The following is an 18,196-nucleotide window of genomic DNA, read 5'->3' on the forward strand; positions in this document are numbered from 1 at the left end:
ACTACAGCTACGGGCTACGACAGGCTCTACGCAAAGTAATGAGTTCGTAGCACGGTTGTAGGCGTGCTACGAAACGGCTTAATATAATTTTTGTAATAGACTTTTTTAAGTTAAACTTAAATTAAAGTAATTTTAGTCACTCGTCTTTATTATATTAGTAATGAGATTTAATTTATAGTAATAATTACTGATAATATATTAAAATATTTAATGCTCTTTAATATATAAAGGGCATAGGGCTGACTAGATTTCATGTTCTCCAAATTTTATAGATATATTTATATAGGGCTTATGTAGGAATTGGGTTTTCTCAAGGGGAACCCACCTGAGCTACACTTCAAGTAGAATATATGATTTTCTGCGTTGGGATTTTTTATTGATGGTTGCTTTTTACTGATGCCTTTTCCCATGAGACAAAGAAATAAAATGAGAATATTAAAATGAGATTTAACAATCGAATTAAATATAACCGTCTCAATTGATAAAACGCTTTCTAAATTTTTCTTAAAGGAATTCTTACCTTCATTTCGCGTATCTCTAATATAATTTGATAGTGACCTTTTCAAAAAGAACGAAATTGTAGGAACTATGTATAAAATGCGCGGATCACGAATACCAGGCTTAATTACGGAGACGGACTTGATGTATTAGCTGCGGAGGCTGTATCGACAGGCTTCGGCAATGGCAAATTAGTTAAGGCGCTGGGATGAAAGGAACTATTTTCGGTGATCAATATATGGGGGATTCTTGTTTCCAGCCGACATTTAATACACTGTACTGTAATTGTTTATGGTTTTATAAATGTACTTTTAAAACGTTTGCGTTTATAAAAAGAGGAAAATCTATATATCTTTCTTTTGTTTCATTAAAGGATTTTGTTTCATTCCATTTAAAAAAAATGCTTTTCTTAGCATCAAACTAGTTTTCTTGGATTGGCAGTTTATTACAAACTATTTTGATTATTTCCATTTTATGAAAATGTGTTTTTAATGAATTATCTTAATAAACTCAAGTTAAATCTGTTCTAGTCGATACCATCAAAAATGAAGAAATATTTTAATACAAACTTATAAAAGCCGCGAAATGCTTAGAGAGGAGATTTCGTGTTCAATATTTAAAAAAAACATCTTTTTTTTTTAGTCGTTGCGTTTTGTAGGCAGAAATTTGCTAGATTATGTTATTACTTAATCGTGGATTTTTATGTAGATAGCTTGTTAATGTATTCGGTTATTTATTGAATCCTGATCTTACTTTTCTTTTAATACTGCCTCGGTATAAGGGTAGTAAATTCAAGAAATTTATTATTTTTCATCTCGATGGACATATGCACTTTTTGAAAATAAATACAATATCAGGTAGGTTTATTTATAACTAAGAATGGATTCATTTTTTAAACAGCGTTTGTTCTAATATAATTCGTGAATGTCATACTAAACATTCGAAATTTATTATTTTTCAGAAGTACAGGATTGCTTGAAATTTCCTTTCTACCTTCCATTTATATCCCTATAATGCACTATATGCCCTAATATAGAATTTCTCAAAAATTGTACCAACCTACATATATATTTTTTATTATTTTATACCTGCCAAGTGTATCAGTAAAATATACTGTAACGAAAAAAAATATCAATTCTATATTCATATTCACTTTTCTAATTCATTTTATAATTCAGGCCCAAACGGCAATATCCATAAAGAATTAACCATAATACGTAGCCGCATTTATAGGCTCCAGGAAAACCACTCACATCATAATTGGTACATAAAAGTAAAATTACTTACCGTTAAGAGAGACGACGTAAACTTTTGGGGAACCTGCGCGAAGTCCCCAGCTGTGTCCCCAAGTTGGTACTGCCGGTCTTCCGAGCGCCCGAGCCTTATATACCTGCTGCTGGTCGCGAGAGCGAAGGGCGGAGTCAGCTCGCGCATGACCACAGTAACTCCGCCCATTTTGACAGCAAAACCGAGTGACGTCACTGATGACGTCATGAAAATTTGTTAATGACCAATGGAAGGGGTTAGGCGGCGAAGTGTCAAAGGCCAAGTTAAGGGAAGCTTTAGACTGTTAAAAGTTTAAAGTAGGCTGCGGTTTTCTTTGAGATGGCTAGCGAATTAGCTGAAGTTGAAGACTTTGCACAGCATTTCATTATCATCATTGACGTAATGAACGCAATAAAATGCCATAAGGTTGCCTGTTTAATTTCAAAGAAGTTCCTTTGATTTAGCGGCAGTCGCATCTAAAATATTTTGTTACGGAGTTTAACTAGAAAACCATCATGCAGCCAACTCGTTGATTAGTGGCCATTCCTGCTTATGTACATGTGCTAAGTTTAAAGACTACCTGAGTTCGGCCACAGATGTATTAATGCATCTGAGAACGGAGTTCACGGAGTTGAAGCCTCACACAAGTGTAAACCCTTCGAACCAGAACATAGTAGCGCTTAACACTGCTGTGGAAAAGCAGATATAGGTGTCGTTTTGGGACCACCCAAGCCACTCCACAAAGGATGCTAACGAGGCATTCCAATTTAGTCCTCAGGGGACACGTCTCTTACCGAACTCAGGTAGGACTCTAATGCTATCTGGGATTTATTACATATTTCCATCGACAGCAGTAACCTCTTATAACTTGATGGGTTTTATGCTCGTTTGCTATTTAAGTATATTTCTTGTAAAAAGTTTTATAGACGAATTTATTACTAGTCTATTTAAACCTGAAAATTACATGAATTATAAAATTTTTTAAACCTTTTTTTTAGTTGTTGTTATAGCAACCACCGTTATACATACTGTAAAAAAATCAAGTGCCGCTATTACTGTTCAGGAGATAGAGCCCTGTGAAAGACGAACAGAGAGCGGAGGCTTAGTAATAGGGTTCCATTTGGGTACGGAACCCTAAAAACTCATCAAATTTATTAGGCTTTTGTAATTATATTTGACATTACTATCCTATTTAGTTTATATTAACCTTCAACTCTTTTTATAGTGCCAGTTATATCGATGCAATAAATACTTCACAGTTGCGTTTATAGTAAGGACGTAATCTAGGCTTAGCGCACCTTTCGCTCAATTGCACTATTCTAGTCCATCCAATTATACTTTCCTTTTCTTTTTACATACTTAAGTAGAATGTTTCTTTGTTTCCGTAGACTATACTATACTAATATAGAATAGAACCATGTATTGGCTATTTTTAGTCATAGCTTATTTTGTGCTGAATTAATTGGACGAAACAGTCTATATTTGGTACTTATAAGTTTTTAAGATGATAGAACTTTTTGTAGTTAGAGTCTGCAAGCACAACCAACATACGTGTTTCTGATGAATAATAGTACTTTTCAGTACTATAACAGTATAGTACGGGAAAGACAGCCGTAGTTCTTACACCGTACTCCTTGAGTAAAACTTTAATCCTATTTGTGTATATAGTATATAGTAAGAATCGTGAGGAAACCTAACTCCTGGAAGTTCTTAAAAAGTTTTCAAGGATGTATGAAGTCGCGGTATGTGTGCGACCACACATACCGCCGTCCATTTCGGGATTGCTGTCCGGGCGGTTCGAACTCTTGCCGCCCGCAACCCCGGAAGCCCCTTTTAGTCGCCTCTTACGACAGGCAGGGGATACCGTAGCCCTATTCTGGTCCCGGAACTACAGGGACAGGTACAGTGTATACTCGTTTACTAACACAATTACATAAAATATCAACTGTAGTAAAATTATAATGATCCTATTTGTACCAAGATGAAATAGTAAAGTCAGCTGAATCAGATTTCGGACATATCTAAAAACTGTATAATAAAGGTTGTTATAACGCAAGTAACTTCGTAATAAGATGAACTATTGGAGTAGACGGATCAGTTACGTTTACGATCGGTCATTTGAAGTAACTTTACGATCGTGTCTCATTCGCGTTAATAGTGTCTGTTACAATTGCTGTTTATAGCGCTCTTCATAAACTACTGTTATTATATCTACGTCGCGTACCACGGTATCTGATTCCGACGTCTTGGAAAATACCTACTTCTACCTAATAACAGCAGTGTTACGCGCTGTTGTGTTTAGGTCGAGGGTGTAAGGAAGACATACTTATCCGAGACGTTGCACCGAATTATAGGGATTGTAACGCACTGTGGCCGACCTTAAAACTATAATGTTTTTTTTTTATAATATAGGAGTAGCAGACGAGCATGCAGCCCACCTGATGGTAAGTGACTACTGCCGCCCATGGACATCTGTAAACAACCTCAGATAGGATTAGATATTCCTACCTGAGGTTGGCCACAGATACGCCGCTACCCCTGACGACTACGCTGGAACGCCTCGGAAAAGTCTGTCTCCCTTACCACACCCTTCAAACCGGGACACAGCAGCGCCTAACACTGCTGTTATTAGGCAGAAATAGGTATCTATAGTTGATTACAGATGTCCATAGGAGATAGTAACTATCCATCAGATTGATTGCATGTTTGTTTTATATATTCCTTTAGAGGTGGTGGTTTTTCTGTTTGGATCTGTTTTTTTGTGTACTAATTCGTCTGTGCGTGCCCATAGTCACACAAGGTTGAGAACAGTGGAACCGTATGGCGTTGTTTTTCTTTGAAACTGTTGTTTTAAGCTATAGAAAAGTCTAGATGTAGTATACGTTTTAGCTAAATTTGTGTAAATAAGTAGAAATTTCATGTTAAGTGGAAGTTGCAGCTTATGAATATTTACCTCCAAATAACAGTTGTTCTACACGAGGGGGTGGGTCCAGGGGGTTACTACCATCTCTTAAAATAATATTATTTTTAATTATACTTTTACTTTTTTTGCAGGAAATTTTACTTTTTAAGCAAAATATGACAATTTCAGTTGGTTTTATGCAATGGATAAGCGAAAAATTAATAAGGGTTTAAGTTTGTTCAACTGTGATGGAATATTTTACTGTTTTAAGCAGGAAATATAATTTTCCTGTACTATGATGGTTTTTAAAAGATGGTGGTAGGCCCCCAGGTCATGTAAAGTCGGTATGTGCTTGAAGTATGAGTGGGCGATTAGAGGTAAGGCATGTTTTTTATTACTACACCCCATAGCTGGTTTTGCGTGCGTCGCGTACAGAGACTGGGCATAAAACATCTTTACATGTCTACTAGTGGTGCCCGCGGCTTCGCCCGCATTTTATAGAAATAATATGACATACATAAAACGGAAAATTTGTACCTGCATTAGAATGACAGTGGCGCCATCTGTCGAAAATTGGTCTTACCAACTCCCAAACCCTCGTGGGCTCTTGGACAAAAACTTTGCTAAAGATCATCACTTGATCAAATGCATAGTTTCCGATCCTATAACTAATTAAACAAACCTGTTCCCATGGACTAAATTGTGAATCTAAACCATTCCAAAGTTCCCTTGAACACACACAACAAATTTCATCAAAATCAGTCCAGTCGTTTAGGAGGAGTTCAGTGACATACACACGCACATAAGAAATATATATATATTATATATATATATTATATTATTATTCGATATGTGGATCATTAAAAAAATTAATAAAATATAATTATGCTTAAGGAAAGGAAAGTTGCTTAAGTTGATCACGATTAAGTTAAAACGTTCCTAATGCTATATTTGCCTCATAGATATTTACATACCTAGACTAAATACTAACTTAAGACTAATGCTTCATATGATCAAAATAACTCACCGATGTGATCTATACAAAAGCGTTTTCGTAATTTTTAGGTCAAGGCTGGCGAAATTGATTTGGGGCTGCGATCTATCGCACTGATTGCAATCCATCTGCGTTTTGTCCGTATTGTACTCCGACTCTATTGTAACTTAAGATGAAAAGAGCTTTATATTAACTTAAGGGGTTAACTGTACGTACTGTACGTACTAACTGTGGGGTACGTAGGTGTGCAAACCAAAAATCTAAGTATATGGTGCACACCTATTTCTACCTAATAACTGCAGTGTTAGGTGCTGCTGTGTTCCGGTTTGAAGGGTGTGGTAAGGGAGAAAGACTTTTCCGAGGCATTCCAGCTTAGTCCTCAGGGGTAGCGGCGCATCTGTGGCCGACCTCAGGTAGGAATATCTAATCCTATCTGGGGTTTATTACAGATGTCCATGGGCGGCAGTAGCCACTTACCATCAGGTGGACTGCATGCTCGTCTGCTACTCTTATATTATAAAAAAAAAACGATTTATGAAAATATCATTAAACAATACCTGGAGATATAGTTGTCAATTTAATGATGTAAGCATATTTTTGAATCGAAGTAAGATTCTCCAGAATATAGAGGTTAAAGTCAGTTTTTAAGGTGTTAGGTGAGTATTTGTTCCTAAATTTACTGCGATTCCCTTAATCTAACGTAATCATATTTTTTTATAATTTTATAGTAGGAAACGAACATGCAAACCACCTGATGGTGACTTCCGAAATTGGGTTCCTAACTAAAGTTGGAAATAGATTTGTTGCTATTCCTGAGGACTAAGTTGGAACGCGTCGGATAAGTATCTCTTTAATTCTCTTTCTTACCCCTTTAAACCAGAATACGACAGCAGTTAACACTGCTGTTATAAGGCAGAAATAGGTTTAAATAACTCCTATCCCTTCTACGGTAGGTATGCCCAAGTAATAGCTGCTCAATTTGATAATTCTAAAAGTTATAACACGTACATTTTTCTTACGTGGATCAAGTACATATAATCATAAAATAAGCCATATATTCCTTTGAAAACAGAATTTCGCAGTAAAATTAATCGACAATAAATTTTCATACTTCCTAACCATAAAAAGAATTATGTATTTGATCAGACCAATTAATTCCTTGAACAGTAGTGGCCAATAAAGTTTTATTCTGGCTCGGCCAGCCGGGAGTCAATTAGGGGTAATAGTTAAACCCTTAACTGTTGCTTTTATTTTGCGTTTTACGGTTCCAACGTCAGCCAGAGAGTGGAAAGAGCCTTATATCGAATCAATATATTTCTGTTTCGATTTTGAAGTGAACAAAATTAGTAAACGAGCTCACAGTTTACCTGAGGAACGTGGCCAACGTAGCCTACGGACACCTGTAAATGATCCCAGATAGGATTGAATTCATGTCTGAGGTCAGCTATAGGTGCGTTTCTATTTTTTTTTTAATATTTAACCTAACGATAGGACAGACGGGCTACCTGATGGAAAGCAGTCACCGTCGCCTATGGACATTTGCAACACCAGAGGAGTCGCCAATGCATCGCCGGCTTTGAAGGAGAGTTGTGTTTACACCCCTCTTGAAGAGCCCCATGTCATAGTACTGAGGGAATACCTCAGGAGGAAGTTCATTCCACATTTTGCACGTACGCGGTTTCTACCCCTTAGGATAAACTTGGAATACCTGGAAAAAGTACGTTGCCTTATTACATCGTTCAAACCAGATCGCAGTAAGGCTTAACACTGCTGATATAACGAAGAAATAAGTGTTGCGTGGTTGCTTCAATCTAATTCTCTTACAGGAAGTCTAATCAACAATTCCTGTATGTAAAAAGATGCTTAACAGACTCGTAATACACAGATTAACTTGTAGGCGCGCGACGTGATGTCCACTCGCCGACACACGAGGGTCACCAGGCTTTTGTTTTTCAACGGATAGTCTCTTAATTTAGTATAACATGTCTTTGTAACTTAGTCCTGATAGAGACCGACTGTCGCTCAACTTTAAGTGGGTTTTTCATTTGGTCTTGACAAGCATTTATGACACTCTTGTTTATAATGTTTAATTTGCAATTAAGTAAAGGTAAAAACAAAAGTACTTAAATCCGCTGTTTTGCCATTGATACAGTGATAATATATTATTCCTCTTTACAAGTTTTGGTTTTTTTATATTTATGTTTCATTTTATAAAAATCACGAAAAACGAAATCTCACAGGTTAATTTTTCAGATTTCAAAAGCATGGCCGCCCTACACGACACTTGTTCGCAAACAAACTATGTTGACCTTACAGATTGCTAGATTGGACTCATTGCTATACAGGCCGTGTTTAACTTGTTCTGTTTATGTCGACGGTCGTCAATAGTAATTTCGTCTTTTGATTATGTATTAAGCAGCTAGATAGTTAGCCAGGGTTTTGGGTTCAAACTTTGACCGTGCAATAAGAAAAACATAAGATTATGAAAAAAGAATTTATTTTTGAAAGCCTATTTATAAGTGACACGGCATATTCAGATGAATCCCCAAAGTTGCCAAAAATATAATGGTATACATATGACAAAGAGTAGGTACCTACTTAAATGTGCCATTTTCTTCTTGGAATTCCCAATTGCAATACCTTTGACAAAAATACTATTTTTGTTTAAAACAATTCAATCCTAGTTTTCATTTAGTTCTCATAAGCACACACATCACCGCCATCACAAATCAATATACCGCCTGCTTCAAAAAATCTCTGCACCTTCTTCAAGATCCAAATATCACGCATGTAAAATAAATAAGCGAATTCAAATTCAAGTGGCATTTCTTCAAAATTTATTCTTATAGAACTCGTTTTGAATGTCAATTAGTAAGCGCATTCAAAACGAGTATTTCGTTATGGAGAAAACGTGGATTAAGGGCGCTTTTCATGTCCCGCGTGTCACCCACATGCGTGTCTCACCCGTACGAGTGAATTTAGGATGCTTCTCCTATCGCGTGTGTTTACGCCCGCACGTGCGCTCCACACAAACACACACACACAAGAATTAACTCTCTGCAGTCTCCTGACAAGGTTGTCACAGATAGGTTCTGTGCGAATAAAATAGTAGGATACAAGTGGAGTGGGTGTGAGAGGAAAGCACGCGCGTGCATAAACACGCGTGACAGGAAATTGGCACGAACTCTTTGTTATCTTTTAGAAACTTGTGTGTGTGTGTGTGTTTGAGTGTACATGTGTGTGTGTGTATGATTATACAATTAGCACGCGTGTGGGTATAATGCGTTAAAATTCATAGTTGTACAATTGTATATACATCATTTACATTAACAAGGTGGTAGAACCCCTTGTGATTCGACTCCGGTGACACCACCGCCACACCTATTTCTATATCATAACAGCAGCGTTAGCGCTGCTGTGTTCTGGTTTGAAGGGTGTGGTAAGGGAGACATACTTTTCCGAGGCATTCCAGTGCTCAGGGGTAGCGGCGCATCTGTGGCGACCTCAGGTAGGAATATCTAATCCTATCTGGGGTTGATTACAGATGTCCATGAGCGCCATAGCCATTTACCATCAGGTGCACTGCATGCTCGTCTGCTACTCCTATATTATAATAACAAATGTTGATTTTTTTGTTTGCAGTAGTTACGAGTGTACTGGCTCAGTGGTGCAGTGGATTGAATCAACAGCAGAGCTTTTCTTCGAAAAATGCTTTGAAGAGTCTTGAGGAGTTTAAAAGATTCCCTGACATGTCTCAATGGGTAAAAAGTGATTTCATAAAATCTATTTCGAAACAATACTTTCGCTAAATGCTTGAGTAGTATTTCAATTGTAACTTCGCCGAATATCGAAATATCGACAAAAACAAATAAAAACCGCGTATCGTGAGCTCCTGTTACATATTGAAATGTCTCAATTCCGCGATAACAATATTCCAACACTGTACACTGTACACTATACAGAATATAAGGTCAGTGTGTTTTTCAGCCGCAGAGTTGTTTCACTTGGTCGGAGGTGAGCACGTTCAGTGGCGTGGGCGGCGCTCCGCTGTGTATCGTGATGGATGACAACGTGTACAATGTTACAGATTTTGTTCATTACGTAATTTCTAACTTTTTATAGTACAGAAGCACACTAGCAGTACACCTGATGGTAAGTTCTGACCATGTACATCTGAAAAACTCCAAGCCCTTCCTGATATCTGCCACAAATGCATCCCTGAGGACTAAGCCTGAATTGGTATCCCTGAAGATTAAGCTGGAACGCCTCAGAAAAGTATGTCTCCCTTACCATAATCTTCAAACCAGTACAAAGCAGCGTTAACACTGCCATTATTAGGTAGAAACAGGTGTTTCGGTGTTGAAACACAAAGGACCTTGAAGTTAGAACGCCTTGGACGAATGTTTCTCTTACCACACCTTACACCAAAAAATTTAACCCTCATACAAAGAAACTAACAAAGAAATTTAAATAAATACATATAATAATTATCGTATTAGTGTTTTAAAAGGATATAAATCTGCAGCATGCTGGTGGACCATCAGTCTTGACGCGGTATGGTGGAAGCGACGCTGGCGCCGCCATGCGGGCTTCCGGCATGCCGTCCTATGTTTACACCGATGTTATGCAAAGATTTCTGATAGGACATGTTGTAAGTAACTTTCGTCCACTACTGTCCCACTGCTGGGTTTCTTCGCAGACTTAGAGGGGTTAGGCGGTAGGCTATAGTCCACCGCACAGTCAAAATGCTAATTCGTAGATTAAAATATTTAATTTACACCACTTAAAAATTTTTTTTAAGCACCAATCAGCTGTGCTTAACACTGCTGTTATGAGGCAGAAATATGTGTGGCGGTGGTGCTGCCGGAGTCGAACCACAATGGGTTCTACCACCTTCATACACATTTATATATGTATGTATGTATACATGAATGACATTTTTCTTTTATTCGTCCTGAAAATCTACTAGGGAATCTTTTAAGTGGAAAAACTGCGAGGTAATTCGTGAATAACAAATGTAAAATTTTAAGAAATTGCAAATATTTTTAAATCATCGATATTTCCTTTTTACCGCGTTTTTTGCAGGTTCCAGAAGGCGAAACATGCTGAAAACAAGGTTTGCTTTAGAAACAATTTAAGAATTAAATGAAATGTAATTACAACGATTTTTTTATTTTTATTAAATCAATATAGAAAACTTCCATGCCATCCACCAGAAGGTTACTGTCGTCAATAGATATTTGTAATCTACCCCGAATCATTTTTGTCTTAAAGTTAAAGTTAGAACGTTTCATTTTAGTACCTTTGTATTGTTAGTGGCGATCGGGCCTCTGTAGTCAGTACAGAAAATGTTTTTCTACCCTTAAACTATGAAAATAACTCCAGAAGCTCTCCTTTACTCCTAGTCAAATTATTAATGGGATTATGTTATACAAACCACCATGAATACACATTGACATTTCCCTGCAAGTTAACAGGAGTTTATAATATTATTATCGTCTATAAGTTACCTCATGAACAACAATGTTGAAGTGTGGGTCGACTTCGTTTGAAGTTTAGATATAAACTCATGCATGTGTGTGTACATTTAACTTCAGTTTGAATAAAAAGTTAAATGAACGTAAATTTAATAGTTAAAAATAGTTAGGTACTAGTGCATAAAAATATCGCTAAAAATAATGAAAATAAAAAAGAATACGCCCGAGTTTGTTAGTTTACAGCTTTGCGTTACATCTTCTTACCCATAACGAAATACCTTTTTTTTTGTTGACGAGGGGGAAACCTCCAAAAGGTACCGCATGAAAACCCCACGGTGACCGTCCTCGGCGTTTGGTGGAGAACTCATGGATCTCCAACGGAACACAACCGGAGTCCTCCTAACGCGATGCCCTTCTATCGGGCTCTGCCCTGCAATTTACGCTCTTCTCACATCCCCTGGTGATTACAGTGATATGCGACCACACAAACCGCTGTCCTTCCCGGGGCCGCTTGCTGGACCGTTTGAGCTCCCACTCTTGCCGCCCGCAACCCCGGAAGCCCCTTTTAGTCGCCTCTTACGACAGGCAGGGGATACCGTATTCTGGCCCCGGTACTACAGGGACTATAACGAAACACCTAGTGAAGCGGTGGTAGATGTAATGACATTGACATTCAAAAAGTGCCCTGCAAAGAACCTATTTTTAATAAAACAATGAGATTTAATTTGATACACAATTCAAAATACCTCATAAATGTAATTACTAGAAGGAAGTACTCAATAAAAATAATAGATAATAAATAGAGTCGTGCGTTGACGTGATTCAGCAATGATTAAATACAAAGATAGGTATTTAGGCTTAGGATAAGATTACAACAACATTTACTTTGCCTTTTGATTTGAATGTTTTGTGTATTAGTCACATTTTCTTCAATTGAAACAGAAATATTGTCCCATACCTATATTTTTGGCAGAAGGCACATAAATGTTAATGCGTGTTTATTTTATTATCTCTAACCTCATTCTATTCCACTGCTGGGATTGCTTCTGGAAGCATTTTGACCATAGTCCATCATGCTGGTCGATTGTGTAATTTGCATACTGGTAGAGATCTCAAAACTTAAAAAATATAGAGCTTTCAAGCCTTCCCTCAAGAATTATAACACACGCATCTCTTCGAAACATCTTATGGGCTTGGGATTCGAACCCCGGACATTAACGCTGAGTGTCAGAATTTTAGAAGCGCTCTAATCTCTCGCTCTAATCGACCTCAGGTAGGAATATCTAATCCTATCTGGGGTTGATTACAGATGTCCATGGGCGGCGGTAGCCACTTACCATCAGGTGGACTGCATGCTCATCTCCTACTCCTATATTATAAAAAAAAGAATGTAGAAATTTATCGCGCCATAGTAAATTGTATGACTACACCTGCTCGCAACAACTTCAGTGCGGACTAGCAGTTTGGCGCGGACTATACTTGATTACAGGTACATAATCTAAGTACACAACTAATTTTTATAGTACTGTTAACAAACCAATCTAATCTCACGCATATGATATACCCAGATATGCGTTCTGGGTATTATCTAATAGACATAGATAACATTATATTTAGACAAATTCTTAACTTATCTTACACGTAATTACATTATGATATATAATTCCAATGGAATAGTACATGTAAACGTGATAATAATATTTTTAAAGCCGATGCAAATATTTTTCTATGAATTATGTTTTGCGTCGGGATGCAGCAGCTACGATACAGAAATACCGAAAAGACTTATTATATAATATTTTATTTAAACCGAATATTACAAGGTTTAATTAAATCTAAACTAAATTATATCTCCCTAACCTAAAATGGTGACTTGCTGGGGCGATGTTAGCACCCAGAGTGAATTCCCACGTACGGGACTATGAGGTGGAACGTAGGTGCGGAGTCAGCGTTCCCACGGCACGGCGGCGGTGCGGAATCGGATTTCTTCGTAATAATTTTGTTTAAGGCGAGTGCCTATTGTTGGTTAAGGCCAATATATAACATATGCAATTGGATTATCAAATGAACGTGCTGTCTACTTCCTGACAAGTTGGCACTATGGACATTTGTGATTTTAATTTTTTTTATAAGATTTATGAGAAAACTAGCATGTAGTTTAGCTGATGGTGACCACTGCCGGGATATCTGTAATCAACCCCTGATTAGTTTCCTATTCAAGATCGGCCACGGATGCGTTGCTGAGGACTAAGCTGGAACGCCTCTGATAAGTTCATAAAATATGTCTCCCTTGCCGCATTATTAAAACAGATAGAACTTAACACTGCTGTTATTAGGAAGAAAGAGATGTGGCGGTGATGCAACTGGACCACAAAAATTCCTACCACCTTTAAAATTTTAAAATGCAAGTTTATCCAAATCTTCGTTACGATAAATAACAAAATCGTGATGACGTATGTCGACAGCTGTTATCAATCCCTATCAATAGTATCGGTGGATTCTGAAGTGCTGTTGCCGGCCGTACGTCGACCGAGCCGCATCTGTGCATCCCAAATTAGTCCAGTGAGTACATTTTTCGTTTTTATTAGTTATTGCAATGTTATATTACAGTGATTGTGCTATAAATATGTTTATAAAGAGTTTTTAGGACATGTTTTCGTCGTTAAATGTTATAAGTGAAAAATATCTCCTGTGTAGGTTTGATTGCAAGAGTTCTAATTTGACATTTATCTGAATTTTGTCAAAGAACATTTTAATATTCTTGTTAATAGTGGAATTTCAGGTTATATCATTATTTGATAGTCAAGTAGCAATCACGGAGATAGATCTTTGCTAATGTATATGTTATATACCTGTTTGCGCGTTTAAGGATTACTTGCTATCTCCTCTTTCTCGTTGTTCATTTAAATCATTTATCTGAATTTAATAAATTATGTACTTTTAGACTAGTAAATAATAAGAATCGGTCTAGCAGTCGTCGTTCTCAATCCATTACTGGACCACTTCAGGGCACTTCTCTGGGCGTAAAAGGTCATAGTCTACCGCGCTAGCCAAATGCAGATTAGCAGACTTTACATATCCATGATCATTTTTACCACGCTTTTATTAGCTTGATCTGTATGTATGTATGTAACGGTATCTTTGAACTCGATTTTTACCCACTTTGAACGGTCCGATTAAAATTTCAAGAACCAATGACAATACACGATTTTAATAATTTTATCCCATTCTCCTCATCAGGTTCGTCAGAAATTAACACAGAAGGATTAACGATTTTCCTTGTGCGATTTTAGCGTGGTTTTTAGTTTTTAAACTATAATTATTGTCTTTAGAAACTCTTTCCGTGTTTCCTCATGATTGTTTAAACAAGTGATAATTTATTTGTTACTACTTAATTATTGGTTCAGTAGTATCTGAGATTAATTCTGACATGTAAATAAAGTAGGTATAAAATCTATTCACGATACATATCTAAAGATAACATTGTTGTAACGTGCGGCTTATATCAAAGATTATTTCAACTATGTGTGGAATGAGCCTAATTGCCTAAAGCACTTTCAAAAGTATAGAGTAACAATATACTCGTAAGTTGATTAATATTTTGACAGTGACTAATAACTTATTTCCTTGTTTCCTTACTAGTTTCCTTGTAAAACTTTACACTCATATTTGAACAAACCAGGCATGAATGTTATCAACACAGACGACCTACTATACAAATATGTTTATATACATTTATATATTTTTAATCATGATAAGGATTAGGATTATGTAATGTATAGTGTGAATAAATAGGTAACTTAACAGGTCGTTATTGCCGCACACACGAAGCATGTATTTCTTAAATAACTCCCTCACCAAAGAGTACAAATAGCTGCAATGAATTGCATTTTCGACTTGTTAGTTTATTCAAGCCTTGTGCGGAATGGAAAATGTTTTCTTTTTGTTCTTTTGCTTATAATCGAACGATTGGTAAAACTTTGATTTCATGTTATCCACGGCATAATAACTTTAAATACCTTATCGATATTACTTGTAAAATTCGTACTGGATTATTATTATCATAAAAACATTGGTTCAAATATTGAGTTATACCTTTTACTATGTTTGAGTTCGAAAAGGGAATCTTGTTCTTTTTGTTGGGTTATATCTTTAAAAATATTTTTAATATCACTGGTTAGTGTACAACAATATATAAGTATATAAAAAGTCATTTTTACATTTAAATCAGTACCGTAGACAAACAAGTTTTATTTAAACGTTTTTAAAACAAAATAGAAGAAAGAAACAAGTGTGCATTCTAGTAAATGGCTACTCTAGCAGTTGAACTTATGGTAAGTAGTCATTGCCGCCAATTGTAAAAAAAAAAATCAAAATACTTTATTATCTTAACAAATTGTGTACATACATATGAGTTGGTGTTGGAGCATCCTTTTAAGTAAATATAATACCTGTGCCAGGATGCCCCGCTCTTCCTTATCTTATATACTAATACAATTTGCTTTTGTAACAGTATATTACTTATATAATTATTATAATAAATTTAACATTTCTAATATTACGTATGTGTGCGAGTGTGCGAGTGTGTGTGTGTGTGTGTGTGTATGTGTGTGTGTGTGTGTGTGTGTGTGCGTGCGTGTGTGGGTATGTGTGCGTGTGTGCATGTGTGTGTATGTATTGTCATCTTTAATCAATCTACATATATATAACTCAAAGGTGACTGACTGACGTAGTGTTCTATCAACGCACAGCCCAAACCACTGGACGGAACGGGCTGAAATTTGGCATGCAGGTAGATGTTATGACGTAGGCATCCGCTAAGAATTTTGATCAATTCTACCCCCAAGGCGATAAAATTGGGGATGAAAATTACTTCGATACGCGAGCGAAGCCGCGGGCAAAAGCTCGTCCCATATATAAAGTAAAAGTCGTATCTGAGATCGGCCGCAGGCGCATTGCGGGGAACTATGTTGGGATGCCTCGAATTCGTCTCTCTTACTCTCCTTACAAACCGGAACATAAAAATGCTTAAGCTCAAAATAATATATTTTTTTTAAATTCCAAACAGATATTTCATTCGAATAGTGATTTATTTTAAGTACTTATTACCTAATAGAGTATAGAGTAGCATACATCGTGGGCGAGCTACCCTGTCCCGCCAACGCAACTGTACTGGGGATGCGGTACTCCCACGGTTCTTCCGGACCATTTATCTTAAATTTCTTTTGTTTTATTTACGTTACTATATTCGATACATTTTCATATATTTGCTTTTAATAGTAGTATTGTACTTACGTACGTGGGTTGATGGATTTATTAGAGGCATATTAGTATATTTATGATATATACAACATACATACGTGGTCATGAATTTGTTTATTTTAAAATAAAAATTGGAGTAGCAGTCCGAGCTTGCAGTGCACCAGATGATAAGTAATTTCTTCTGCCTATGAACAATTGTGACCAAGTTAATTTAAAACAATTTCTCCCTGAAGCCACTCAAAGATCTTTTGCCACTTCTACGGACTAACATAGTCGCCTGATATGTAAGTCAGCCGGCACTCAAAACCTTCAGCTAAAATGCATATCTGCTTCACGCTAGATATAGGCACAGTATATATATCTTATACTGTGATATAGGTGTGGCGGTGGTAACTCTATTTTTTTTTATAATATAAGAGTAGCAGACGAGCATGCAGTCCACCTGATGGTAAGTGGCTACTGCCGCCCATGGACATCTGTAATAAACCCCAGATAGGATTAGATATTCCTACCTGAGGTCGGCCACAGATGCGCCGCTACCCCTGAGGACTAAGCTGGAACGCCTCGGAAAAGTATGTCTCCCTTACCACACCCTTCAAACCGGAACACAGCAGCACCTAACACTGCAGTTATTAGGTAGAAATAGGTGTGGCGGTGGCTATTATAGCATAAAGGCTTTACTAACTTTCATAAACACACTTTTCACAAATTTAAAAATACAATCAATGGCCCATAGATTTTTTTTGATCGAGCTATCGGAAGTACATATATCTCTACATTCAGGAGTCAATATCGTCTTAAGGAAAGTCTATTGAAAATGCTTGTAAGGAATATAGTCAAAAAACATGGTACCTAACTAAGTTTAGGTTCTTAGGCAGAGTGATCGAGCTTTCAAATTACAGAAACGATGTATACGAGCTATATGCCGGGTTAATCAACGACATAGTTGCAGATTACTTTACACAAATCTTAAAGTATTAACATTGCCTTGCTTATATATATACGAGGTGTGCATTTTTGTTAAGGAGAACTTGCAGCTTTTCGATATAAAATATACAAGATGTCCAAGGAAAACTAAAAATATTTTTAAAGTTGTACCAAAACAAATGTCTAAAACCACTCTGTATAGTAGAAGCATATATAATATGGCCACTAAAATATTTAATCATCTACCAGATACGATTAAAGATCTCAATATACAAAGGTTTAAATCAAATATAAGAGAACGGCTTGTAAATAAATGTTATTACAGTATTGATGAATATCTCAATGATAAAATATGTTGACATTATTGCATGAATTTAAATTTAAGATTACTATTCCGTTACCGCTGACATCAAATTGCTTATTGTGATAATTACTTTTATTATTTAGTATTAATTGTATTGTATTAATTAATAAAATGAAAACCCTGTGACAATTGTAAATTATATCTTATGAATAATATGTACATAATATAATAATAAATAATAATTAAAATAACTAGAATAATAATAATATTATATAAAAATTGCACGCCCTTAGGGTATACACAGAGGAACTACCATTGTTAACACCATCATTTTATGTACCTGTTGTTTTAGCAATAAATTACTGATTACTGATTACTGATTACTGATAACACACAAAACGACATATACCTATTTAGATATAATATTTAAATATATGTATGTCATAACTTTGTCATAGATAAATAATATATGATATACCGAAATATTATTTATCTATGACAAAGTTATGGGTATATCGAATTTGGTATTTCCATATCAATTTAGTAGTTAAGTGGGTTCTTAAGAA

General features: G+C 36.3%; 1 protein-coding gene and 1 long non-coding RNA gene across 3 annotated transcripts in view; one reads left to right on the plus strand and one right to left on the minus strand.

Moving 5' to 3' along the window:
- PTSP (prothoracicostatic peptide) overlaps nt 1–1,942 on the minus strand; it is a 96,227-nt gene extending 94,285 nt beyond the window's left edge. For both annotated transcript variants that reach the window (XM_073089528.1, XM_073089527.1), the window contains exon 1: nt 1,786–1,942. In XM_073089528.1, coding sequence (XP_072945629.1) covers nt 1,786–1,932 — 147 coding nt within the window. In that variant the 5' untranslated portion in view covers nt 1,933–1,942. The remainder of the gene's footprint in view (nt 1–1,785) is intronic.
- A 7,704-nt stretch (nt 1,943–9,646) lies between these two features.
- Nucleotides 9,647–10,819, plus strand: LOC140754328 (uncharacterized). The gene is made up of 3 exons (XR_012103644.1): nt 9,647–9,761; nt 10,186–10,311; nt 10,746–10,819. It is a non-coding gene; the product is annotated as an uncharacterized LOC140754328 (long non-coding RNA).
- Nucleotides 10,820–18,196: the final 7,377 nt, after the last annotated feature.

The sequence above is a fragment of the Epargyreus clarus genome, unplaced genomic scaffold, assembly GCF_041222505.1.
Source record: "Epargyreus clarus isolate Ecla_fem2 unplaced genomic scaffold, WU_Ecla_fem_2.2 ptg000029l, whole genome shotgun sequence".
NCBI lineage: Eukaryota > Metazoa > Arthropoda > Insecta > Lepidoptera > Hesperiidae > Epargyreus > Epargyreus clarus.